Genomic DNA, 27,547 nt, shown 5'->3' with positions numbered 1-27,547 from the left:
GTGACAATAGGGCTCATTTACATCTCATTTAGATAAGCCATACCCCCTGTAAAGCTGCATGGACCGCATACTATTAATAATAAAGGTTAATGTGCATTGTAAATGTCAGTAATTGATTTTTTTTTACTTTTATAAAAATGATTTAGAGGCTGAAATATGTGACTTTTTTGTCAAAACTCTATTTGAACTTGTGCATTGTAGATAACATGTTGCAAGACACTCCTTTAAAATCTGCCCATCATTTTTAATGTTATTATTTTAATGTTTATGTAAAGAAAAAGTACATATTGATGCTAATTTTATTTTTTATTTGCTGGTTTTCCACATAAAACTTGGTGAATTGACTTTTTGAACAGGATTCTGTGATAACCGTGATCATTTTGGTCACTAATCATGAAATGAAATGTTCTCACCTGAGAAGCCTGTTAAAGAAGAATAGGCAATCCAGGAAATAACTGGACTAACAGAGGCCAGAGATCGCTAACTATGGCTATTCAAAACACTTTTCAAGACAATAAATACACGATTGAGGCGATGAATGCATGTATTGACTGAATTTGCGTCTGAATAGCGCTGGCTCCGTGGGCGTGGCCGCATTAGCGGATAATGAGCTGAATCACGGACTTCTGACATGGCTCTCTTTTCATACAGATTACATAAACACAGAAGGTTTGTTTTCGATTTGACTTACACATTTTAAAACTTGACATTTCAACGTTTTTTCAGACATAAGTATAATTTTTTTATGATTAGTATTCACTAAGTTACAGTTCATTTTCTGAGAACTATCAGATTGGACTTCGTTCAGAGGGAGATGAGAGATCACGCATCATGTTAGTTTTCTTTATTTTTCAAAAAGCACAACATTTTGTTTTTACTCTGAGTGTACACAAATAAAAGAAGACATTCTATAGTTTCAATTGATATATATTACTTATGTCTCTATGACAAAATATGATGGAGTATTTTAAGTCTGTTTTGCTGCAATGTGAAAAAAAACCTGCAAAACGCGCCGGCGCGTTACCCGACTCCAGAGAGGTAATGTCTTATTATGCCGCTTTCATCGTCGCTCAGATCGTCTTCAGAATCAGTGAGCGCTTGTTCATAAGCATCCGGCTTGTCGAAGAAGTACTTCAAAACATTTTCGGTGTAACGGCCACGGTTCTTCATTGAATTTTGATATCAGCTAGAGCCGGCCAGAGCGCTGCATAATAAGTAGCCACGCTTCCCAGTATGGAAATACACACAGACAATGACACGCCCCTACTGCGTGCTAGAATCTCCGAAAAACAAGCCGATTTCGACCTCAAAATGTACGCTTTTAAATATACCAATACTGCTATCTCAAACACGGAAAGGCTTCTTCATGATCTCAACTAACAGATTCTGCAAAAAAAACGAAAATCACCAATTTTGAAAAAAAATGCTTCTTTCTCATTTTGCTCGAGAGTTGTGCTGCCGACTTGTGTCCCTGGATTCCGTGACGGGTCACATATCTGTTCTCATTCCTGCATGACCATTATGATCATGGATGGGGACATGAGCTGGAAGTGCTTGTTTTTGTGTTCTGGTTGGCCAGCGCAACTTCCTATCGGGTCGTATACAGAGCCTTTGATATTCCCCGCTCCACTGTACATGAAAGAGCCCAGATGATTCATTTCCCAACTGTCACACAGATGCTCAGTGCTACCTCAACTGCAAACTGTTTTACTCAATTCAGCTCCAAGCAGTTTGTGACCACAGAGGCAAGTTTTTAGACATCTTCGTAGGATACCCAGGTTCAGTTCACGATTCCCGAGTTCTTAAAAACAGTCCACTATTTTGCCAGCAGCTTTACCCACCTGAGAATTTCTGGATCCTCAGGGATGGCGGGTATCCCTGTATATCTCAGCCAATCGCCCTAATTGAGCAGAAAACTCTCTTCACATCTCACATTAAAATCTTCTTACATCTACAATTCAAGGGTGAAACAAAGATTTCATAAATGCATTACAGTAAGATTTCATTTGTTACTGATGTAATGTAAATACACCAAAAAAATACTTGCACTGCATTTCTTAATTTTGGTTAATGTAGATCTCAACATAATACATTTTAAAAATGTAAAGACTTTTTTTTTTTGTGAATTTGATAATGAAAGATCTGTTAGCTGTTATAAAAAAACACACACACACTTTAAAATCTCTCATCATATGCTCTTAGGTGGGGACGAGCATCAAGACATTTCTTGAGCAAGTTGGATCTACACAGCCCTTCCTCCTCTGTGTTGGAGAAAAGAGGAGTAGCATTCAGACGTTTTACATCATCCTGGACCAGAAGGCCATTCCCTGCATGACGCAGACAGCTGTTGCAGCCTTTGATGAACTCTTTAAGGCGCACTTTGTCTTTGCTGTCGTATGATGAGGCCTTGTGCAACTTCTACACGTTCATTCAAACAACGGTGTATGGCATTGATGTGGGCATTGCCAAGGAAAGTTCAAGGGTCAAATAAATCCGTGTGAGGATTCACAACACTGAGGTTTGTCTCCCAGCGCCTAGCGTCTTGCTCAAATGTTCTCATGCTTCCTTTGCAAGGTACACCACAGAAGTTGTTCAAGTTTGTTTCAGCATCTGAAGTTTTATCATGGTTTGTACCCAGGGCATTCATTACGGTTGAAATGTGGCGAACCTGGATGTTCATCTGTGTTTTATACATATTATGGGTTCAAGAAACATATTTTGGGAGTGCACAGAGACTGTGTAGCCTCAGGTACTGCTGAGAACGTTGGCAGTGGTATCAATGTTCCTGTTTCTGATACCCTAACTGAGGATCCTCCAGTCACTTTTCAGACTCCTGTTGAAAATCGAATTTTGATATGTGCTTAACTGACAAAACAAAGTTGCAGACTGCAGTCAGTATTTAGTGAAGATGACCCAGATTTGATCATCCGAACAAAGGAGCTATATTCAGAACATTGCAACGCTCTGTCACAAGATCCCACTCTTGCACCACTGTTTGGCCTTAAAGGGTCATGAAACCCCAGAACACTTTTTTGAGATGTAAACAGATATGTATAGGCTGCACATCATTGAAAACGCTAAAGGTACTCATTAATTTTATTCATAAGTGAAAAATTGTGATTTTTGCATTTTTTAGAGCGATTTCTGTCTTCCGGTTTGAAAAGCTGAGTCGGAGCAACGTCACAAAATCTGAAGTTATCGTGTGCTTTCGGCCCAAGTATGGGTAGGGTTGCCACCCGTCCCGTGAAATACGGAATCGTCCCGTATTTACAGCCAAAATGACGCGTCCCGTATCAAATCAATACGGGACGCGATTTGTCCCGTATTTTACATAGGTCCATATTATGCAGCATCCCATGCTGCCCCTGATTGGGTAATACTCGCTGCCATCATGGTTTGATTGGTTTGTTTCAGGTTCACGGGCCGTGAATCACGGCCAATCAGAGTGGGGCGCTGCCTCGCCGGTTCTCTCCTGAGGCAGATAGTGTAATGTTTTTGTTTTTTTTATCACCTCAAGTTTTTGATTGATAACGTTAGATTTCATATGCTGCCTATTAAGAAATAATGTTAATAATGTACATTAATCATGTTATGGTAGGATTTGTTTATTAAGGTTAAGTTGTACAGTCAGACACATAAGCATTACTTTAATAAGAGATAAGAGATATATATTTAATACATATTTAATCAAAATATAGTACCTATGTGAATAAAATAAACAACTATTTGTTATGCTTAACCAATTTAAATAATTGCATCATTCAATACTATAGAATTAACAATAGACAATATAAAAATGGAATAAATAAATACATAAATATATTTACTTACCAATAATAAAAAATGTTGTTAAGTGTTTTATTTAAATAAGAAATGTTTGTAGATATATCATTTCCAGTTATTTAGGTGTGGTTTCACTGTTTGGATGGTGTTACTGCAAACAATGACAAATATTTTAGCTAAAATCTCACTTAAGTTGTGATAGTGAGAGACTGCATCTGTTCACACTGATTTCAATAGCAGATATCTTATTATAATGTCCATTGGTATCAATCTTAATATTTTTATGAAAATATGTTTTAAGTTATGATATACCACCACTGGCACGCCATCGGGACTGTGGTCATCGTGGCCCCAAGGGGTGTGGCCCCCGCTGCGGCTGGCGTCCCTTATTTTTCTGTATTGAAGGTGGCAACCCTAAGTATGGGCATGGTCGAACATGCTGACGTAGACCGCTTCGAGCGAATCTCGACATATTCATGACATAATATATTCAATCCAATCACTGCGCTGTAGTATGCATAAGATTATAATTGAGGTATTATGCATGAGGAAGTGTCACTTCTCTCGCCTCGGTCTTTTGTCATTCAGAGACATATCGTTGGTGTTTGTTTCCTCAGTGCTACAACACAATGTGTTTTCCTGAGACGTGACCAGAGCAGAGGTTTGTGTGCATGTGGATTGTTTTGCTGTAATCTACCAGCACAAATGGAAAATATGTTCGCGTGAGATCGCATTAAAGCGGAGAATTCAAATGTCACTAAAGTGCGGCTCATTCACCTCTGCCTGTTCTAGCTGCGTTCAAACACGCGAGCCGTATGTATGTTTCCCTCAGCACAGCAGCACGTGTGGTGTTTGTATTTTGCTCGCGATGCGGTCAGAACTGGAGTTTGAATACGAACACATGAAAAATACGATTGTTATGATATACACGCGGAGTGCGCATATGCTCGGTTTCAGCGCGGAGCTCTGCAATGAGTTTAACAACACTAGCCACGTGACACATAGCTCATACAGAATAAAGCATCTGTGTTTAAAGTTTTTATTTCACACATTCTCCTGCACCAAACATGAACCAACATGGTGTAGTTATGCACACATATTTCATCAAGTCTTCTTCAAATGAATTATATGTGCAAACTGGACACTGGACAACAAATCAGTTGACTCACTCACTCATTAAGGCAGTGACTTGCTGCCACCTACTGGCAGTTTAGTTTAGTTTCATATTTAAAGTACATTGTAATTAAAAAGTTAAAATTAGAAATAATTCCATATTTAAATATTGAATTAAATTTATGTAGACAGATTGTAAATGCTGTGTAAATATATTAATGTCACTTCTCATTCTGTGTCACCTCTGTAATGCAAAGATGGATTTTGTTGATAATGATTTCATTTGATTGGTAATGGCCATAATGTATAGGCTACTATGGTAGTATTATTTGTTATAAAATGTGCAGCAACCCTGAAAGAGAAAAACTAAATACACAAAGTAAAAATTATTTAGACTGATAAATTTGTCTCCCCCAAGGATTCTACAGATGTCATGATATATCGATATTGTGAATTCTTTTGGCAACAATAACCGAGGTGTGAAAAATCTGATATCGTGACAGCCCTAATTGTAATGTACTATTTCAAACTAATAGACTAATTATTTTGTATTGTGAATTTTACATACTTCCTCTTGTGCATTCAGTGGTGTTGTGTCCAAAGTAGCTGCAACATCCTTGCCCATGGTGGTCAGGGAGGAGGACAAGTCTACTTCACCAATGCTGGACATTTTGGATTTTGTTCCACTTCCATTTGATGTATTGCCATTGTCGTGATTTTTAGGCTTCCCTGGCTGATTCGTTTTGGGAGCAGATGTATCCTCTCCAGGCTTTGAAACTGTAGGTTCCCCTTTTGTATCTGTTTCTGTGACTGCAGTTGCTCGTCCCACTGCTGTTGTGCCATGACCTTTGGCCTTTTTTTAGGACCTGGTATCAGTGGTGGGACAGAAAAGAACTTGGACTGTCCCAGCTTAGAAGAACCAGTCTTTTCCTCTTTTTTGGCCCATGATTCCTCAGCGAATCTAATGTCCTTTAAATTCAGGGGGGGTTTGAAAAGTTTTTGAGAAAAGCCATGCTGCATTATATGTTCAATATATCTTCCTTGCAGAGAAGCGTACATTTTACGAACAAAGTTGCCCGGACACAGTCTATGTGCCTTCTGTAGGATGTGTTGCTTGACAATGGAAACCATCCTTCTACATGGCAGTTTGTTTCTCGTGTCTTGTCTTGTCTTTGTTCTCCATCTTCCATTGATGTTCTGTCTTTGTCAGCTGAATGCCTTTTTAGGTCACACCCAGCTTGACTCCACTCCACATGGGAAAGATAGCCATGTATGTGTTGAAAAGTGTTTGAATGATTCTTGGACTGTAGTGCGTGTTTTCATCTGGAGACTCTCCCTGTGGTTGCCTCATCAAACGCTCTTCTGAACACAGCTGAGAAGCGAAACCTTCCCACAATTGTCAAAATGATCTAAATTTCACCTGTAGTAAGTCAGTCTGGTCACTAGGAAGGTACTACAAGCTTTAGAGCTTCATTTGAAATGTTGGTGAAACTCCCATAGTCCACTAAACCAAGTTGTCTCCTGTGGTTGTACAGTGTTCAAATGTTTAAATTCGTGATTTGGCCATCAAGCTAAATCCTAAGTCCCGCATGTGAATCAATAGAGCAGCTGGTATATTGTAACTTGAAGGAGAAAAAATAGTGTTTAAATAATTTCTCCTATTTTATTTGCATCTTGCAAAAAGATTAGATACAGTCTTCTTGAATCATCCTCCATTTACATCCACCTCCATTATCATCACTTACCTCGGCCTTCCTCTCTCTGATGCAGAATGTGCATCTATTCCATGCACTGGTATGTCATCTTCTACCTGTAAGATATTCATATTTTCATTTCATATATTCAAGTTTCATTCCATATATTCATATTTTCATTCCATATATTCAGATTTTCATTCCATATATTCATATTTTCATTCCATATATTCAGACTTTCATTCCATATATTCATATTTTCATTCCATATATTCATATTTTCATTCCATATATTCATATTTTCATTCCATATATTCATATTTTCATTCCATATATTCAGACTTTCATTCCATATATTCAGACTTTCATTCCATATATTCATATTTTCATTCCATATATTCAGACTTTCATTCCATATATTCAGACTTTCATTTCATATATTCAAATTTTCATTCAATAAATACTGTAATTTCCTGAACGGCATGTCATAACACACACACACACACACACACACACACGCACACACACACACACACACACACACACACAACCGCTAGAATAATCACAATCAAACAAGTGTCACAGCACACAACATAACTTCAGCACAAAAGAAAACTTTCACAGCTGCAACACCTGTAAGATTTTGAGGAAACAAACGAGTTACATCACAAACATTCATCTTCACAACTGAACAACTCGAGCTTTCACTAGCCATCCCAATTTCATCAAACATGACAAAGACATTACATACCTGGACTGACAGGATAGAGAAGAGTTTCTTCTGAGCTGTGGGCCTGTGACAGTCAAACACATGATTGAAATCACTAAAGCGATCTATATCAATGATGAGATACCTGACATTGCTCACTGATGAGGTCTCATCGTGTTCAAATTCAGTCCAAGAAACAAACCCAGGTGAAAAAAGACAAAAACACACAGAAAGAGACAAACACGACCATCTGAACATTTACAGTAACCAAGACATGTCAAACATATTAAAGTTTGCTCATTTCTGATGAACATGCTGAAAATCAAATGTGTCAAATCTTGATGATCCGTTGTGTTCTTCAGAAGAAACACCTACATGAATGTAGTATATCATCTTAAAAGACCTAATTTCTTTTCCTTCGACAGTTTAATGGACGCTGAGCCCTTAGGGCTTCATTTTTCTGTAAAGATGTCGTTTTCTTTTGCTGTTTTTGTCAGTAAATTGTACTTCAGCACCTACTTGTGTGGATGTTCATTGTTTTTCATGTAAAATGATCATTAACATTTTGGCTTTATTTTAAATTCTGTTCAAAAGATGTTTTACTTAGATTTAATAATTTAAAAATTGTGTCTGGACAACAAGTTTGTGAACTGCTGATTTTCAACAAAAACATTGTGAGATTCAATAATTCTGCTGAACTTTTTATTTATGAACTCTTCAGATCAACACACTGATCAACAATACAATAATAATCCAGTTACAATCAATTTATAAGAAAAGTATCACAGTTTCAGCAAAACAAATATATCTGAGTTGAGCTCTTAAAGAGAGGAAATTATATTTTACAATGTTTTCAGAGAAAAAAGTAAAGTAGTAAAGTAAAAAACATTAAAGTGAATTGAAATAGTAATGAATTAATGAGGTTCTGCTTGAAAAGCTTTTATCAATAGAGTTAATCCATCTACAGGTCCTTCTCAAAAAATTAGCATAAAAGTTCATTATTTTCCATAATGTAATGATAAAAATTAAACTTTCATATATTTTAGATTCATTGCACACCAACTGAAATATTTCAGGTCTTTTATTGTTTTAATACTGATGATTTTGGCATACAGCTCATGAAAACCCAAAATCTCAAAAAATTAGCATATTTCATCCAACCAATAAAAGAAAAGTGTTTTTAATACAAAAAAAGTCAACCTTCAAATAATTATGTTCAGTTATGCACTCAATACTTGGTCGGGAATCCTTTTGCAGAAATGACTGCTTCAATGCAGCGTGGCATGGAGGCAATCAGCCTGTGGCACTGCTGAGGTGTTATGGAGGCCCAGGATGCTTCGATAGCGGCCTTAAGCTCATCCAGAGTGTTGGGTCTTGCGTCTCTCAACTTTCTCTTCACAATATCCCACAGATTGTCTATGGGGTTCAGGTCAGGAGAGTTGGCAGGCCAATTGAGCACAGTAATACCATGGTCAGTAAACCATTTACCAGTGGTTTTGGCACTGTGAGCAGGTGCCAGGTCGTGCTGAAAAACGAAATCTTCATCTCCATAAAGCTTTTCAGCAGATGGAAGCATGAAGTGCTCCAAAATCTCCTGATAGCTAGCTGCATTGACCCTGCCCTTGATAAAACACAGTGGACCAACACCAGCAGCTGACATGGCACCCCAGACCATCACTGACTGTGGGTACTTGACACTGGACTTCAGGCATTTTGGCATTTCCTTCTCCCCAGTCTTCCTCCAGACTCTGGCACCTTGATTTCCGAATGACATGCAAAATTTGCTTTCATCTGAAAAAAGTACTTTGGACCACTGAGCAACAGTCCAGTGCTGTTCAAAAGTGGCTTGACTTGGGGAATGCGGCACCTGTAGCCCATTTCCTGCACACGCCTGTGCATGGTGGGTCTGGATGTTTCTACTCCAGACTCAGTCCACTGCTTCCGCAGGTCCCCCAAGGTCTGGAATCGGTCCTTCTCCACAATCTTCCTCAGGGTCCGGTCACCTCTTCTCGTTGTGCAGCGTTTTTTGCCACACTTTTTCCTTCCCACAGACTTCCCACTGAGGTGCCTTGATACAGCACTCTGGGAACAGCCTATTCGTTCAGAAATTTCTTTCTGTGTCTTACCCTCTCGCTTGAGGGTGTCAATGATGGCCTTCTGGACAGCAGTCAGGTCGGCAGTCTTACCCATGATTGCGGTTTTGAGTAATGAACCAGGCTGGGAGTTTTTAAAAGCCTCAGGAATCTTTTGCAGGTGTTTAGAGTTAATTAGTTGATTCAGATGATTAGGTTAATAGCTCGTTTAGAGAACCTTTTCATGATATGCTAATTTTTTGAGATTGGAATTTGGGGTTTTCATGAGCTGTATGCCAAAATCTTCAGTATTAAAACAATAAAAGACCTGAAATATTTCAGTTGGTGTGCAATGAATCTAAAATATATGAAAGTTTAATTTTTATCATTACATTATGGAAAATATTGAACTTTTATCACAATATGCTAATTTTTTGAGAAGGACCTGTATTAGTTGTACTACAATTACAAAATTACTGGCAGCTGTTTCTTCAACAAGACCACAAAATAAGCAAGTTTGATCAATATCAAGATATTTACAGATAGAAGAATTAAACCTGTCACTCATATCTTTTCAGTTGTTGCGCTTGTGATAACATCGTAGGTCACATGATAACGTCAACATGGCGGATTATTCTCGGATCTCATTCATACTCAACAAGATTTGACTATTAAGTATCTACTCTTTTAGCCCTCGTTAAGTAAGTACTTATTGAAATTAAGTACCTACTCATTGAGTAGGCGGTTTCGGATGCAGCCTATATGTTGATATGCCCACTCACATCAAGGGGAATATTCTCAATTTAGTCATTACTGAGTCTGCCCCTTTAAGTGCACCATTTGTATATGATCTGGGTGTATTTGACCATAAGGTCATCTCCATGGAGCTGGCCTCTCTGTCTTCCTACATTAAACCTAAACATGAAATACGTTTTAGAAATCTGAAAAAAGATTAAGCCTTCAACGTCTCCTTTCTGCAAATATTCCATCACTGAATCTGTAGAATTTTAAAATCAGACATTTAGCTGAATTTTGGATTTCCATGCACCCATCAAAGTTAGGACAATTACGTTTTCCCGTTCAGCTCCCTGGTTCACAAATGACCAGCGGAAAATGAAGGCAGCTGGATGTGCCTTTGAACGGCGGTACAACTCTTCTGAACCAACTGTTCATAAGCTGGCCTGTCGGGACCATCAAAAAGCCTATCTGAAGTCGTTTAAAGAAGCACGGTCACAGTACTATTCAAATATTATTCAAAATAGTCCTGGCAATTCCAAACAGTTGTTTGCCACCATAAATCATCTCCTTAAGCCTCAAAGTGCTCCACTCACGGGTGCTACAGAAGAACAATGTAATGATTTTATGACCTTTTTTAGAACCAAATTTCTTCTCCCTCACCTTTCCCAACTAGTCAGGTTTTTCGAGGTTACTTTGCTGCTTCCAAGAAGTTACTCAACTAGAGGTTGAGGACATCATTGGGGGATGAGATCCTCAACCTGTCCCCTCGATCCCTTCCCTACAGCTTTGATGAAAGCAAATATTTCGGTCATCAGTCCATTTATCACTATGATAATAAACTAATTACTTCAGTCTGGTCACGTACCGTCTGCTCTAAAAACGGCTATAATCAGACCATTACTCAAGAAACCTACCCTGGACCCTCAAACTCTTGCTAATTATAGGCCGATATCCAACCTGCCATTTCTTTCTAAGGTTTTGGAGAAAGTAGTTGCCAGGCACCTTCAAGACCACCTCAAATACAACAACCTTTTTGAAAAGTTTCAGTCTGGCTTGCGTTCCGCCCACAGCATGGAAACAGCCTTAGTAAGAGTGACAAATGACCTGCTAATGACAGCTGATGCTGGTTCACCATCACTCCTTGTCCTCTTGGACCTTTCTGCAGCTTTCGACACCGTTGACCACGGTATACTTCTCGAATGGCTGCACCACTCTATTGGTCTTAATAACACCGTCTTGTGCTGGTTTGAGTCATACCTCACAGACAGATCTAAATTTGTGGCCATGGGAAGTTCAAGGTCCCGTTCACATGCTGTTCGTTGCGGGGACCCACAGGGCTCAGTTCTTGGACCTATTTTATTCATCCTCTACATGCTCCCCCTCAGCAAAGTCATCAGTTGTTTGGAGATTTCTTTCCATTGTTACACTGATACACAATTATACATCAAAACTGACACTCATTCATCATCTTCATTCATTCATCATCCATTTTTATCCACAGTCACTGCCTGTTTGGAGGAAATAAGGGCATGTATGAATCATAACTTTCTCCAGCTAAATAGCTCAAAGACAGAAGCTATCCTCATTGGTTCCCCTCATCAGATTAGATCATCTTCCATAACCTGTATTACATTCTCTGGCCAGGACATTCCCCTAACATCATTAGTCACCAATCTTGTCAAGTTTGATCCTCATTTAACCTTTGAGGCCCACATTAAACATCTCAGCAAAACATCTTTTCACCACCTTAGGAATATAGCCAGACTCTGTCCCACACTCACCCTACATGATGCTGAGAAACTCGTTCACGCCTTTGTCTCCTCAAGATTGGACTATTGGTCTCTCATTGGGATCCCTAGCAAGAGCATTCTGAAACTCCTGCACATACAGAACAATGCCGCTAGGATCCTGATGAGAGTGCGTAAATATGAACACATCACACCAATTCTTCAATCTTTACATTGGCTTCCCATTAGTGCCTGGATTGAGTATAAAGTCTCCCTTCTCACACATCAGTGCATCCATGGCAATGCCCTCAGTTACCTACAAGAACTCCTCACTCCACAGATTTCAGTATGTTTTCTCTGCTCCACAAACACTCACTGGCTCCATCCTCCTAAGACTAAGTCCTGCACAATTGGGGACAGAGCCTTCTGTGCTGTGGCCCCTTGCCTCTGGAATGCTCTCCCTGAAAACTTGAGGGCCCCACAAACGACTAATGGTTTTAAAAAGGACCTAAAAACATATCTTTTAAAAAAAGCTTTTCAATGTTTAAAACTTTCTTAGTGTTTAAATTTTGTGCGTTAGTTTTAGTTGGCAGTTGATTTTTAACTTGATTCCTAAATTGTTTTAAAAAAATTTTTTTGCCTTTATTTTAGCACTTTGAGATTTTCTTTAAAATGTAAAGTGCTTTATAAATAAAATGTATTATTATTATTATTATTATTATTATTCTGCATAAGGGCCTATTTTTAAATCCATTTTCTTCATTTATCTTCAGTATGGACATATGGACAAACAAAAATACCACAATTAAAATTATCCAAATAAAATAAATTAAAAAAAAAAGAATTAAAAAAATAAGAATATACAAATTCAGAAATAAATTACAGATTTGTTATAAACAAATTACACCCCAGTTGAGTTCAGCTTCATTTAACTTAGTTTTTAGTGAACTTACAATGAAGTCTGTTGAGCTGTTTGATCAATCATCTGTTTAATGAAAATTTAGAGATTATAGTAGTGTTGTCAAAAGTACTGACTTCGGTACCTAGTCGGTACTGAAATTTAAAAAATGTGATGCTTTGAGCACTGTTGAGTGGATTCGTAAACATCTCTGATTGGCCGTTGTTTTCACGACTCATCGGATATGTCTGTGATTGGCTTCAATGATCAACGCTGTAAAAACGTTGTAAATAGACGCCTGCTTTCAAACGCTCCCGTGTGTATCTGTATCTATCGCGGATCGGTCCACTGTTAGACACCTGCTTTCAATCGCTCGTGCTCCCACTTTCAAAACGCTTTCAAATTCAAACACTTCCGTGTGCTTTCAAATGCTCCCATGCATTGATCATTGTAGCCAATCACAGGCATATCCGATGAGCGCACCAACACAATGGCCAATCAGAGATGTTTACGAATCCGCTCAACAGCGCTCAAAGCGTCACATTTTTAAAATTTTAGTACCGATAGGTACCAAAGTCGGTACTTTTGACAACACTAGATTATAGTCCAGCATTATGAACAATTTTACTAAAAATGAAAAAATAAAATCACAAACCACAACAAAATAATTAATTAAATAATAATTGGAGCTCAAAGATCTGTTAATTATCACAATTATTTACAGTACAGATTTTGCTTTGACCAAACACAAAATTATTAAAGAGCAAGGGCTTATGGGTATTCCACAGCCACAATGCTTCTCCAGTGAGCATGATCAGTAAGAATATGAAGTTTTATAATAGTTTTAAAAAAAAACAGTAAACAGAAGTTTCTTTCTTTTTACAGTACATTAAGTTATTGTTTCTGTTTTCTCACTGATGAATCCTCGAAACTCCACCTTCAACAACTGCTTGATACAGAAGACTTCAGTTTGAGATCCTTACCTGTTCCCAAACACTTACAGCACTTCTTCAGGGATTTTACTTACATTTCTAGGTAATTCATTTAATACTTAAAAGTGTTTAACAGATTTACTTCAGTCAGAATATCTGTTATTGTATTGTAGTCTTGTCCTCCATTTATGTGTCCATCTGATACTTTGTCTCATGTTTTTTTAATCATTATGGATTAAAATCCAAACATTATTATATTTGTAGGCCTGATACTGAAGAGCCTGAAGATTTCTGCTGATAGACTCATCTGAGCTTCTTCCTCCTGTTCCACCTTTAAATAAAACCAACATTTGATTGAATACAATTAATCATTCAATATCACATGTTTCTGATACTCATGCTAACACACATGCTGTTTTATTTAACTGTAAAGAGTCTCTTCCATCTGTATGAAACATTAACCCTCTGGAGTCTGAGGCTGATTTGGGGCCTGGAGAAGTTTTGACATGCCCTGACATTTGTGCTTTTTTCAGTTGTTCATACACATATTAATGGAAAACGTGTCATTACACTGTATTCAGCACAAACTAGGCTACAATAATATGTGAGGAACATGTATGTACATGTTTGTATTTTTGAAGGAATAACGTTTATGCGTGGTTATTGAAAAAACAAAAAATTTAAGTCACTGAAATAAGGCCCCCCAAAAAATTAATTAAATCTGTGTTCACAAGATTTCTGGGTGTACAGAGCGCCCTCCGGCTGCAAGTATGAATTGAAAACACAGTATCCAGCGCTCATAGTGATGACAATAAATACTGAATAAATATTACTCCTCTGTATAGAAAATTGACATAAACATATGAGAATCCATCAATATTTCTCCAAATGTGCATGCTTTTAAGCTAAAAGGCTATATGAAATTGGTAATATAATTGTTCAAACACTTATGTATTTCTTGCATCACAGAAATACATTATATTTTAAATAGAATATATATATAATAGAATAAATATAATAGGTATATAATAGAATACCATTATTTTAAATTGTAATAATATTTCACAGTATTGCTGTTTTTTCTGTATGTTTGATATACACCATGATGAGCTTGAGACATGATCACAGAGGTTTTTTCATAGCCTACCTGACTGAAAGGCCTCATTATTTATGCAGCTCATTAGAGGTTCTTTATGCAAATCTTTTGTCTTCTCAGGTGAGAATCACCCATTATTCATGATGATTCACACCTCCATGCATACTGTGTTTCTTGACAAAAAGTGTCTTACAAAATTTAAATCTCTCTATTGTTTTATATGAAGGAGCAGGCAGCATAATTTTTTTTACATCATTCTGAAGCAAAAACTCTAGTCTACAACCTTCAATACCCAGAAGTCTTGTGAATACAGATTTAATATATATTTTTTGGGTTTATTTCAGTGACTTAAGTTTTTAGTTTTTTCAAAAACCACGCATAAACGTTATTCCTTCAAAAACACAAACATGTACATACATGTTTCTCACATACTATAGTAGCCTAGTTCGTGCTGAATATAGTATAATGACACTTTGTCATTTATATATTTATGAACAACTGAAAAAAGCACAAATGTCAGGACATGTCAAAACTTCTCCAGGGCCCCAAAAATCCTCAGACCCCTGAGGGTTAAATTGTAATAATATTTCACAATATTGCTGTTTTTTCTGTATGTTTGATATACACCACGATGAGCTTGAGACATGATCACAGAGGGTTTTTTCACAGCCTACCTGACTGAAAGAGCTCATTATTTATGCAGGTCATTACAACTCATTATGTGATTCTTTTGTCTTCTCAGGTGTGAATTACAGGATTATTCATGATGATTCACGTCTCCACACATACTGTTTTTTAAAAAAGTAAAAAAAAAAAAAAAAATGTCTTAAAATGTCTCTCTATTGTTTTATATGAACGAGTAGGCAGGATAATTTTTACATAATTTTGAAGCAAAAACTCTAGTCTACACCTTTAGTCCATAAATTCATCTAAAGAAGAACCACCCTGTGACTCTCCAGGAACTAACAGAGGCCAGAGATCGCTTTAACATACAGAAAAACACTTTTCAAGACAATAAATACACGATTGAGATGATGTATGCATGTATTGCCTCAGAATTTGCCTCTGAATAGCGCTGGCTCCGTGGGCGTGGCCGCATTAGCGGATAATGAGCTGAATCACGGACTTCTGACATGGCTCTCTTTTCATACAGATTACATAAACAGTGAATTTTTGTTTTCGATTTGACTTACACCTTTGACTTATACCTGACATTTCAACGTTTTTTTAGACATAAGTATTTTTTTTTTGTGATTAGTATTCACTAAGTTACAGTTCATTTTCTGAGAACTATCAGATTGGACTTTGTTCAGAGGGAGACGAGAGATCACGCATCATGTTAGTTTTCTTTATTTTGCAAAAAGCACAACATTTTGTTTTTACTCTGAGTGTACACAAATAAAAGAAGATATTCCACAGATTAAAATGGTGTATAGCTCTTAATTGTATGTGCAACACTGACAGAGTATTTTGAGTCTCTTTCACACTGGTAAGAAAAAAAAAACGTGGTGGTATCGCCGGCGATACCTCAGACCTCAGAGTGTTAAAATAATGGTATTCTATTGTATTCTTTAAAATATAATGTATTTATGTGATGTAAAGTGTCTGAAAATTATGTTACCTCTATGGCATTTCATATAGGCTTTTAGCTTAAAAGCATGCACATTTAGAGAAATATTGATGGATTCTCATATGTTTGTCAATTTTCTATACAGAGGAGTAAATTTATTCAATATTTATTGTCATCACTATGAGCGCTGGATACTGTGTTTTCAATTCATACTTGCAGCCGGAGGGTGCTCTGTGCACATTCAGTCCACAAATTAATCTAAAGAACAGGCCATGTGATATTTCAGGAACTAACCAAACTAACAGAGACTTCCAGAGATCACTATAATATGCAGATAAACACTTTTGAAGACAATAAATACACGATTGAGACAATGTATGCATTTATTGCCTCAGAATTTGCGTCTGAATAGCGATCGCTCCATGGGCGTGGCCGCATTAGCAGATAATGAGCTGAATCACAGACTTCTGACATGGCTCTTTTTTCATACAGATTACATAAACAGAGAATATTTGTTTTCGATTTGACTTACATGATTTAAAACCTGACATTTCAACGTTTTTTTAGACATAAGTCTCCTTTTTGTGTCATTAGTATTCACTAAGTTACAGTTCATTTTCTGAGATCTATCAGATTTTGTTCAGAGGGAGACGAGAGATCACAACATTTTGTTTTACTCTGAGTGTACACAAATAAAAGAAGATATTCAATATATTCAATTAAAATGGTGTATAACTCTTAATTGTATGTGCAACATTGACAGAGTATTTTGAGTCTCTTTCACACTGGTAAGAAAAAAACCCAGGTGGTATCGCCGGCGATACCTCAGACTCCAGAGTGTTAATCACAAATTTATTTCTCCTCATAGACACAGTAGTGAGACTCTTCTGTGGATCACCTGATTATTTCTGATCCTCTCATGATGATTCCAAAGATCTTCATCTACAGAAAGAGGAACAGAAGAGAAAACAATCAGTGTTCAGTGGAACAAAGTGAAAATGAGGTACTATTAGTTCCTACAGTCTGAACAAGTCTATTCTCAAACTGAAATGATTCACTTCTACTGACACAGTTAATAAAGCAGGTGTTGTTGAATAAAGCTGTGACAGTGTGATTTTGTTCTCTTTCCTTCTTTGTGTTGAACATTTTAATAACTTCACATGTTATTCTAACACAAACCCTTTTTTGCAATTAAGCTTAATGATAATTTCATTTCATGAATATCTGAAAGGTTTGTTCACATATCAGAGGTAAATGAAGATCATTAAAATCACAGTGATGTTTCCTCACCTCAGGACACAGTTTGAGTCTTGTAGCACGTCACGGAGCCGCTGCATTGAGTCTCCTATATTATTGTGTCTCAGATCAAGATCTTTTAAACACTGCAGTGCTTTTGAGTTAGTCAAAGCCTGAGTTAAAGAGGAAACATCTGTAATGTCACAGTTCTGTAGACTAGAAAGACACAAACAGAGAGAGAGAGATCATCTTACAAACAAATCAATCAATATGAAGAATTTTACACAAATATAATGTGAATACTCAGACTCATTGTGAGATATTGAGTATGAAGTGTTTTAGTTTAAACTGTTGAAGTGATTTTCAGCATTTTGATTCTTGTATGTGAATGTTACTGACTTCAGTCTCTCCAGTTTACAGTGTGAATCCTTCAGTACGTCACATAAGTGCTTCACTCCTGAGTCTCCTAGTTTATTCCTGCTCAGGTTCAGCTCTCTCAGGTGTGACGGGTTTGATTTCAGAGCTGAAGTCAGGATGACACACTGTTCCTCTGTAATACTGCAGTAACTCAGACTGAAGACAGAGAAATACCAATAGTTCACATCTATGATGACCATCTTATTGAAGAGCTTCAACATTATTTAGTTTCCAATAGTCTGTTCTGAAACCTAGTTACACTAGTTCTGTGTGCTGAAGATACTGTTTCTTCTCTTTCATTTTTAACTATTTATTTGATGTCTCTATTCTTTATTCTCTGTTGAAAAAGCAGATTTCTCCATGTACACAATCAGTACATTTGAGGTGTGAATGAATATTAGAATAGTCGTATATCCAATCTGTATTTATTATTCATAAAAATAAAAATACTCCTCGAATTTTACTATGTTGCTTTGCTGGCTGTAAATGCAGTGAATCCATGATAAATCCCAAGCACTGAAACAAGCAGTTATAATTAAATGCACTGGGTGGCATTGTGGAGCAAATTTATCAAGTTTATTGTATTATCACATAATGTCGTCATCTGCCTCACAAAGATTGAAATTACTTTGTAATTTCTGTCTGTCAGAGCAGTGTTTTCTCATCTGACCCGCACATATGGATATTATTGTTTTTCTTAATATGAACATTGGAAACAATATAAACATGATAACTTCATGCTGACTCGAGTGTATATGTACGTTCTGTACGATAACTGGAGCAGACAGATTTATTAGTGTTTTTCCCATTCGTGCAGCTTGAGCTTAAATGCTTTTGTTCTTTATATTGTTTTGTGTGCACATATTGTTTAATGTTTTCAACTAAGAGAAATCCTAAAGATATAACATAATCTTGTGTATGTTGCCTAATCGTGAGCTTGTTCAGAAATGGTGACAAAAACTTGATGAATAAAAAAAAAAACGTCTTTATACGTCTTAATATTCGGTTTTTATGAGCCCAAATGTTCAAATGCAATATTTTCGAAAAATGCCTCTCTCAACAGTACATCATATTACATGCTGAAAATGAAACAATTACTTACTAGATTAAAAAAAAAAATTTGACCAATAGGGAAAATAGAAAGTGCAGTGCTATAAAGAATGAAACATAAATAAATAACATAAATAAATAAACTTCAATCACACTGTAACAGCTGTACAGTATAATAATACTAACTCTAGTTTCTCCAGCTTGAATTGTGGGTTCATCAGTAGATCACTGAGGTTTTTCACTCCAGAGTATCCTAGTTTACTTTCACTCGGGTTCAGCTCTCTCAGATGTGACGGGTTTGAGTTCAGAGCTGAAGTCAGAGCAGAACAACCTTCTTCTGTCAGATCACAGGAGCTTAAACTACATTAGAGAGAGCAGAAAATAAGACAGAAGAAAAGAAACCTCTTTATTCTGTAAAGTCACATCATCTTCATGTGCAAATGAAATGGAGGAATAGAGATCATCATATTTATTTTACTAGATCACAAATCATTAAGATGAAGAATTTTACACAAATATAATTTGAACTCAGACTCACTGTGAGGTATTGAGTATAAAATGTTTTAGCTGAAACCACTGAAGTGATTTTCAGCATTTTGATTCTTGTATGTGAATGTTACTGACCTCAATCTCTCCAGTTTACAGTGTGAATCTTTCAGTACGTCACATAAGTGCTTCACTCCTGAGTTTCCTAGTTTATTCACACTCAGGTTCAGCTCTCTCAGGTGTGACGGGTTTGATTTCAGAGCTGAAGTCAGGATAAAACACTGTTCCTCTGTAATACTGCAGTCACTCAGACTGAAGACAGAAAGAGAAAATGACTCAAATCATGTTCAGTTCATGTGTGAGTTCAATGAATCATGAATAAATGCCATACAGTCACTAATAAACCAGCAAAATCATGGAAACTTAATGATATAGATCAGGGGTATTCAACTAAAATTTAAAGAGGTCCAGTTAGAGAAAATCTCTTTAAGCAAAGGTCCGGAAGACCATAATGTCTAACTAGTTAGTGTGATATATATACACATTATAAGTAGCCTAGTAGTTGTATCAATATCTGCATGTGAGTAATTCCCGATTGTCAAATCAAATGAATTCTGTTCAATTCAAAAACCGGATCAATGATCGGTGAGCCCAATTACACAAATAACACCTCTTTTCAATAGGAGTAATGGAGACAAGCAGCTACAACCTAATTCACCTCAAAACACACTGCATTGTAGGGCCGGGGCGATCTCGAGTTTTCAGAATGATTGACCGATTCACTATTTTTTTTTCTTTAACTGTTTAACTAGTCACCTTAAAAACTTAACTACAATATGATTTAAGTAACATTCTCTTTATTGACAATCTGGTTAAAAAAAGTTAAGTTCCAAGTGCACCACACATCAACATGTGTAAATGTAAAACAATTTGTTAAATATCTTTGCATAAATATGTCTGAAATATGAAGACAAATGTGACCCGTCACGAAAACCAGGGACACAAGTCGGCAGCACAACTCTTGAGCAAAATGAGAAAGAAGCATTTTTTTTCAAAATTGGTGATTTTCGTTTTTTTGCAGAATCTGTTAGTTGAGATCATGAAGAAGCCTTTCCGTGTTTGAGATAGCAGTATTGGTATATTTAAAAGCGTACATTTTGAGGTTGAAATCGGCTTGTTTTTCAGAGATTCTAACACGCAGTAGGGGCGTGTCATGTCTGTGTGTATTTCCATACTGGGAAGCGTGGCTACTTACTATGCAGCACTCTGGCCGGCTCTAGCTGATATCAAAATTCAATGAAGAACCGTGGCCGTTACACCGAAAATGTTTTGAAGTACTTCTTCGACAAGCCGGATGCTTATGAACAAGCGCTCACTGATTCTGAAGACGATCTGAGCGACGATGAAAGCGGCATAATAAGACATTACCTCTCTGGAGTCGGGTAACGCGCCGGCGCATTTTGCAGGATTTTTTTTCACATTGCAGCAAAACAGACTTAAAATACTCCGTCATTTTTTGTCATAGAGACATAAGTAATATATTGAAACTATAGAATGTCTTCTTTTATTTGTGTACACTCAGAGTAAAAACAAAATGTTGTGCTTTTTGAAAAATAAAGAAAACTAACATGATGCGTGATTTCTCCTCTCCCTCTGAACGAAGTCCAATCTGATAGTTCTCAGAAAATGAACTGTAACTTAGTGAATACTAATCATAAAAAAATTATACTTATGTCTGAAAAAACGTTGAAATGTCAAGTTTTAAAACGTGTAAGTCAAATCGAAAACAAACCTTCTGTGTTTATGTAATCTGTATGAAAAGAGAGCCATGTCAGAAGTCTGTGATTCAGCTCATTATCCGCTAATGCGGCCACGCCCACGGAGCCAGCGCTATTCAGACGCAAATTCAGTCAATACATGCATTCATCGTCTCAATAATGATTTTATTGTCTTGAAAAGTGTTTTGAATAGCCATAGTTAGCGATCTCTGGCCTCTGTTAGTCCAGTTATTTCCTGGATTGCCTATTCTTCTTTAACAGGCTTCTCAGGTGAGAACATTTCATTTCATGATTATAGTGACCAAAATGATCACGGTTATCACAGAATCCTGTTCAAAAAGTCAATTCACCAAGTTTTATGTGGAAAACCAGCAAATAAAAAATAAAATTAGCATCAATATGTACTTTTTCTTTACATAAACATTAAAATAATAACATTAAAAATTATGGGCAGATTTTAAAGGAGTGTCTTGCAACATGTTATCTACAATGCACAAGTTCAAATAGAGTTTTGACAAAAAAGTCACATATTTCAGCCTCTAAATCATTTTTATAAAAGTCAAAAAAGATAAATTACTGACATTTACAATGCACATTAACCTTTATTATTAATAGTATGCGGTCCATGCAGCTTTACAGGGGGTATGGCTTATCTAAATGAGATGTAAATGAGCCCTATTGTCACTCCCAGCAGGTGAGAACAGGCGAGAACTGCAACTTTAGAGGCGTTTTCTCCCTATAGAGCTTTCTTGAGTAGGCACCTTCAAATGGCCACAACTTCTCCAAATATTATCAGATTTCCATGTGTCACACATCGTTGGAACGCTTGGAGACTGCACTCAAAATGCCCCAGAACCAACTTGTGTCCCTACTTTCCGTGACTGGTCACAAATGTTGTACAAACTTATCTTAAACACATCCTACTCAGAAATAATATAAAATAAGAAAATGATAAATATTTCTTAGCCAAAAATAGCAATAAATAACACCAGTAACAGGTTATTATTACAGCAAATGCTTTGTAAAAACAGAAAACAACAGAGCAGCTTTCAGCCTGTCACCATCATGCAAACATGAAATATCAAAAAAAAAAAGCTCAACTCACGTTTAATAACTTATTTTTCCCCCTCATTCCACTGCCTGCGTGTCATTTTTATAACGCAATAACGGATTTCTGAATGAACAGGCGCTTAAGAACAGTGATGTATTCTACGTTCATAGAGCGTCACATGAGAGCGGGTAATCAGGCGCGCCGGCACCTTCCTGAGGTCGGATCATTTTCATCTTCTAATGCGGTTATCATTGTTGTATTGGCTGAGTGGTATCACGTGGGACAGCTTTACTCGCATAAAATTGGTCTGTGCATTTCATTGTCCACTAAACCACTACCGTAAAGACTACAAAAGCTGCGCCGGTAAAATAGAACCGAAAATAGAAATAAAATAGGAAATAGTTTTGGCTGTAGGTTCGGGTCCGTACGGGACAGCTTCTGGGTCCGGAACTGAACCGCGGTCTGCCTGTTAGTGACCTATGATATAGATGAACAAACCAAGACAGGAGCATTTGAGGACACTAGTTACAATCCAAGTCTGGATCCGTCCTCACTCCACAAATAAGTGAATTTATTACTGAAGATTAATGTATAGGATCAATATAGAAACATTAGAAAAAATTAAAATTTAAATGGTCTATTTTACATTTAATGAAAAAAAAAAAAATCTTGTACATGAATCAATTATTAAGTCATTTTAGATTATAATTTACAATCTCTAAATACACATTTTGCTTAATAAAAGAAGATTTAGTGAAAAGTACCATTATCAATCTATTGGTGTCACAGTTTTGTTGTGTTTTATTATCATGGTGTTGCTGCCTGTGTGTGTTCCCTAGTTAGTGTCCTTGATTAATTAGTTCCTGCACCTGTTCTGTTTTACTTTGATTACTCTGTGTATTTAATCAGTCCAAACTCAGTCCTGTAGAGTTTAGCTTCAACTCTCCTCAACACACCTGTCAAGAAGTTTCTAGTAAGAGCTTGATTATCAGGTTCGGGTGTGTTTAATTGGGGTTGGCTGAAATCTGCAGGACCCTCCAGGATCAGGATTGGACACTTTGATTAAGGCTCCTTTTACACTAGTGCCTTTTCATTTTAAAATGCATTACTTTTGCTACGGTTACGACTGTCGTTTACACTACTCCAGTGTTTTTACCCTCGAAACTGAGACTTTTGAAAATGATGGCGTAGATGCCCATGTCCGCTCTGTGTATCCTTGACAACCATATAAACAATAACATGGAGAATGAACTGCAATCTTTGCTGGATTTGTTGTCATTTTTAGCAGCTATTGATCTGTTAAACTCTGTATTTTTTAATACTGCAGCTACATACATGCACAAGAGGAAACTGTTTACACTTGTACACACATGCCCAGTGTGCATTATGCATTTTCAGTCGTAGTGTAGACAGAGATTGTTTCTGAAACGCTGTGGAAACGCCAGTGTAGACGAGGATCTTTTTTAAACCTACTAGTGTAAACGGAGCCTTAAACCCTTAGTTCTGTCTCTTTTTTCTGTCGTTTTTTTTTTAAGTGGCTGTGTTTTATTTCTCCTACATGTTAGATTTGTCATTAAAGACAATGTTTGTCACGTTTTGAGTTTGTTTTTTGATTCTCTTTCTGTTCCATTCATGTCTGAGTTTTCTTTGTATATCTTCTAGGTTGTTAATAGTTCAGTCATCCTCGTTCTCCACTTGTTTGTCTCCACAGTACCTTATTTGATTAGAGTGTTCAGTTCAGGTGTGTCTAGTTTGTTTCTTCCTTTGTTCTGATCAGTATTTAAGCCTTCAGTTTGCATTTGGTCCCTGTCCTGTATTAATTCTGTTCATATGTGTTAACCCTCTGGGGTCTGAGGATTTTTTGGGGCCCTGGAGAAGTTTTGACATGCCCTGACATTTGTGCTTTTTTCAGTTGTTCATAAACATATTGACAAAAGTGTGATTACACTGTATTCAGCACAAACTAGGCTACCATAATATTTGAGGAACATGTATGTACATGTTTTTTTTTTTTTTTTGAGTAAATAACATTTATGCATGGTTATTGAAAAAACAAAAAACTTAAGTCACTGAAATAAGACAAAAAAATATTAAATCTGTGTTCACAAGACTTCTGGGTATTGGAGGTTGTAAACTAGAGTTTTTTCTTCAAAATGATGTAAAAATTATCCTGCCTACTCCTTCATATAAAACAATATACTGATTTAGTTTTTGTAAGACTTTTTGTCAAGAAACACAGTATGAGTTGAGGCGTGAATCTTCATGAATAATGCTGTGATTCACACCTGAGAAGACAAAAGATTTGCATAATGACCTGTAATGACCTGCATATTAATGAGCTCTTTCAGTCAGGTAGGCTATGTGAAAAAACCCTCTGTGATCATGTCTCAAGCTCATCATGGTGTATATCAAACATACAGAAAAAACAGCAATACTGTGAAATATTATTACAATTTAAAATAATGGTATTCTATTATATACTTTAAAATATAATGTATTTCTGTGATGCAAAGTGTCTGAACAATTATGTTACCTCTATTGCATTTCATATAACCTTTTAGCTTAAAAGCATGAACATTTGGAGAAATATTGATGGATTCTCATATGTTTGTCAATTTTCTATACAGAGCAGTAATATTTATTTAATATTTATATATCACTATGAACGCTGGATACTGTGTGGATACTTCAATTCATACTTGCAGCCGGAGGGCGCTCTGTACACTTTCAGTCCACAAATTACTCTAAAGAAGAACAGGTCATGTGACATTTCAGGAACTAACAGAGGCTTCCAGAGATCACTAACCATGGCTATAATATACAGATAAACACTTTTCAAGACAGTAAATACATGATTGAGACGATGTATACATGTATTGCCTCAGAATTTGCGTCTGAATAGCGCTCGCTCTGTGGGCATGGCCGCATTAGCGGATAATGAGCTGAATCACGGGCGTCTGACGTGTCTCTTTTCATACAGATTACATAAACACAGAATTGTTTTCGATTTGACTTACACGATTTAAAACCTGACATTTCAACGTTTCTTTAGACATAAGTCTAATTTTTTGTGATTAGTATTCACTAAGTTACAGTTCATTTTCTGAGATCTATCAGATTGGACTTAGTTCAGAGGGAGACGAGAGATCATGCATCATGTTAGTTTTCTTTATTTTGCAAAAAGCACAACATTTTGTTTTTACTCAGTGTACACAAATAAAAGAAGATATTTTACAGAATAAAATGGTGTATAACTCTTAATTGTACGTGCAACATTGACAGAGTATTTTTAGTCTCTTTCACACTGGTAAGTAAAAAAACCGAGGTGGTATCAACAGCAATACCTCCAACTCGAGGTAGTTAAAGTGGTTATATATTCTCCTATTTTGTGTTTTGAGTGATATTAAAAGTTCTCCTTCGTCGTGCGCATCATTACTGCCACAAAAACCCTGACAGTGTTATTGTATTCTCTATCACCGTGATCTTCATTACAACCAGCCATTCCTAATCAGTTGTTACACTGTTTTTAGTCTGTTTTCATTTCTGTCTTGTTTCACAGCAAAGATTTATCAGATTTCAGCATATGAAACATTTTTATAGCCACAAACTTTAAAATGCCTCAAGGTTTAATGCTCTTTCTGATACACATACAAACCTGTTAACTAATACATCCATGAATCTTTCTTCAGATGGAGATGCAGCGCTACAAATGATGTGACTTGTGTACTGTTGACTTAAAATAAACTAAAAAGTGAATACAGTATAATGATACTAACTCTAGTTTCTCCAGCTTGAATTGAGGGTTCATCAGTAGATCACTGAGGTTTTTCACTCCAGAGTCTCCTAGTTTATTCATGCTCAGGTCCAGCTCTCTCAGGTGTGACGGGTTTGAGTTCAGAGCTGAAGTCACATCAGAACAACCTTCATCTGTCATATAACAGTCACTTAATCTACATTAGAGAGAGAGAGCAGAAAATAAGACAGAAGAAAAGAAAACACTTTATTCTGTAAAGTCACATCATCTTCATAAGCAAATGAAACAGAGAAAGAGAGATCATCTTTATTTCACCAGGTGTGTGAAGATTTTACACAAATATAATGTGAACTCAGACTCATTGTGAGATACTGAGTATAAAGTGTTTTAGTTTAAACTGCTGAAGTGATTTTCAGCATTTTCATTCTTGTATGTGAATGTTACTGACCTCAAACTCTCCAGTTTACAGTGTGAATCCTTCAGTACGTCACATAAGTGCTTCACTCCTGAGATTCCTAGTTTATTCACATTCAGGTTCAGCTCTCTCAGGTGTGACAGGTTTGATTTCAGAGCTGAAGTCAAGATGACACACTGTTCCTTTGTAATATTGCAGTAACACAGACTGAAGACAGAAAGAGAAAATGACTCAAATCCATGTTTAGTTCATGTGTGAGTTAAATGAATCATGAATAATGCCATACAGTCACTAGTAAACCAGCAAAAACATGGAAACTTAACACTCTGGAGTCGGAGGTATCGCCGGTGATACCACCTCGGTTTTTTTCTTACCAGTGTGAAAGAGACTAAAAATACTGTAAATTTTACACATGCAATTAAGGGTTATACACCATTTTAATCTGTGGAATATCTTCTTTTATTTGTGTACACTCAGAGTAAAAACAAAATGTTGTGCTTTTTGCAAAATAAAGAAAACTAACATGATGCATGATCTCTCGTCTCCCTCTGAAGGAAGTCCAATCTGATAGTTCTCAGAAAATGAAGTGTAACTTAGTGAATACTAATCACAAAAAAATTAGATTTATGTCTAAAGAAATGTTGAAATGTCAGGTTTTAAATCCTGTAAGTCAAATCGAAAACAAAAATTCTCTGTATGTAATCTGTATGAAAACAAAGCCATGTCTGAAGTCAGTGATTCAGCTCATTATCCATGAGCGCTATTCAGACGCGAATTCTGAGGCAATACATGTATACATCGTCACAATCATGTATTTATTATCTTCAAAAGTGTTTATCTGCATGTTATAGCCATGGTTAGCGATCTCTGGAAGCCTTTGTTAGTTCCTGGAATGTCACGTGGTATGTCTGTTCTTCTTTAGGAGGCATTTGTGGACTAAAGGTGCACAGAGCGCCCTCCGGCTGAAAGTATTAATTGAAAACACAGTATTCAGCACTCATAGTGATGACAATAAATATTGAATAAAT

At 36.6% G+C, this 27,547-nt stretch overlaps 2 protein-coding genes across 9 annotated transcripts in view; one reads left to right on the top strand and one right to left on the bottom strand.

Moving 5' to 3' along the window:
* Positions 1–27,547, top strand: part of LOC125278251 (zinc finger protein 850-like) — a 301,964-nt gene that overhangs the window by 159,905 nt on the left and 114,512 nt on the right. The window lies entirely within an intron of this gene.
* LOC125278212 (NACHT, LRR and PYD domains-containing protein 3-like) overlaps positions 13,256–27,547 on the bottom strand; it is a 93,553-nt gene continuing 79,261 nt past the window's right edge. For 6 of the 8 annotated variants that reach the window (XM_048207122.1, XM_048207159.1, XM_048207175.1 and 3 more), the window contains 8 exons: positions 26,553–26,726; positions 26,127–26,300; positions 19,660–19,833; positions 19,222–19,395; positions 17,968–18,141; positions 17,623–17,784; positions 17,231–17,274; positions 13,256–13,997 (listed from right to left, as the gene is read on the bottom strand). In XM_048207122.1, the coding sequence (XP_048063079.1) occupies positions 17,271–17,274; positions 17,623–17,784; positions 17,968–18,141; positions 19,222–19,395; positions 19,660–19,833; positions 26,127–26,300; positions 26,553–26,726 (1,036 nt within the window). In that variant the 3' untranslated portion in view covers positions 13,256–13,997; positions 17,231–17,270. The remainder of the gene's footprint in view (positions 13,998–17,230; positions 17,275–17,622; positions 17,785–17,967; positions 18,142–19,221; positions 19,396–19,659; positions 19,834–26,126; positions 26,301–26,552; positions 26,727–27,547) is intronic. The other 2 variants (XM_048207142.1, XM_048207167.1) reach the window with 2 other exon arrangements.

Source organism: Megalobrama amblycephala, linkage group LG1 (genome assembly GCF_018812025.1).
Source record: "Megalobrama amblycephala isolate DHTTF-2021 linkage group LG1, ASM1881202v1, whole genome shotgun sequence".
Classification (NCBI taxonomy): Eukaryota; Metazoa; Chordata; class Actinopteri; order Cypriniformes; family Xenocyprididae; genus Megalobrama; species Megalobrama amblycephala.
This window is presented reverse-complemented; position numbering and strand designations above follow the sequence as displayed.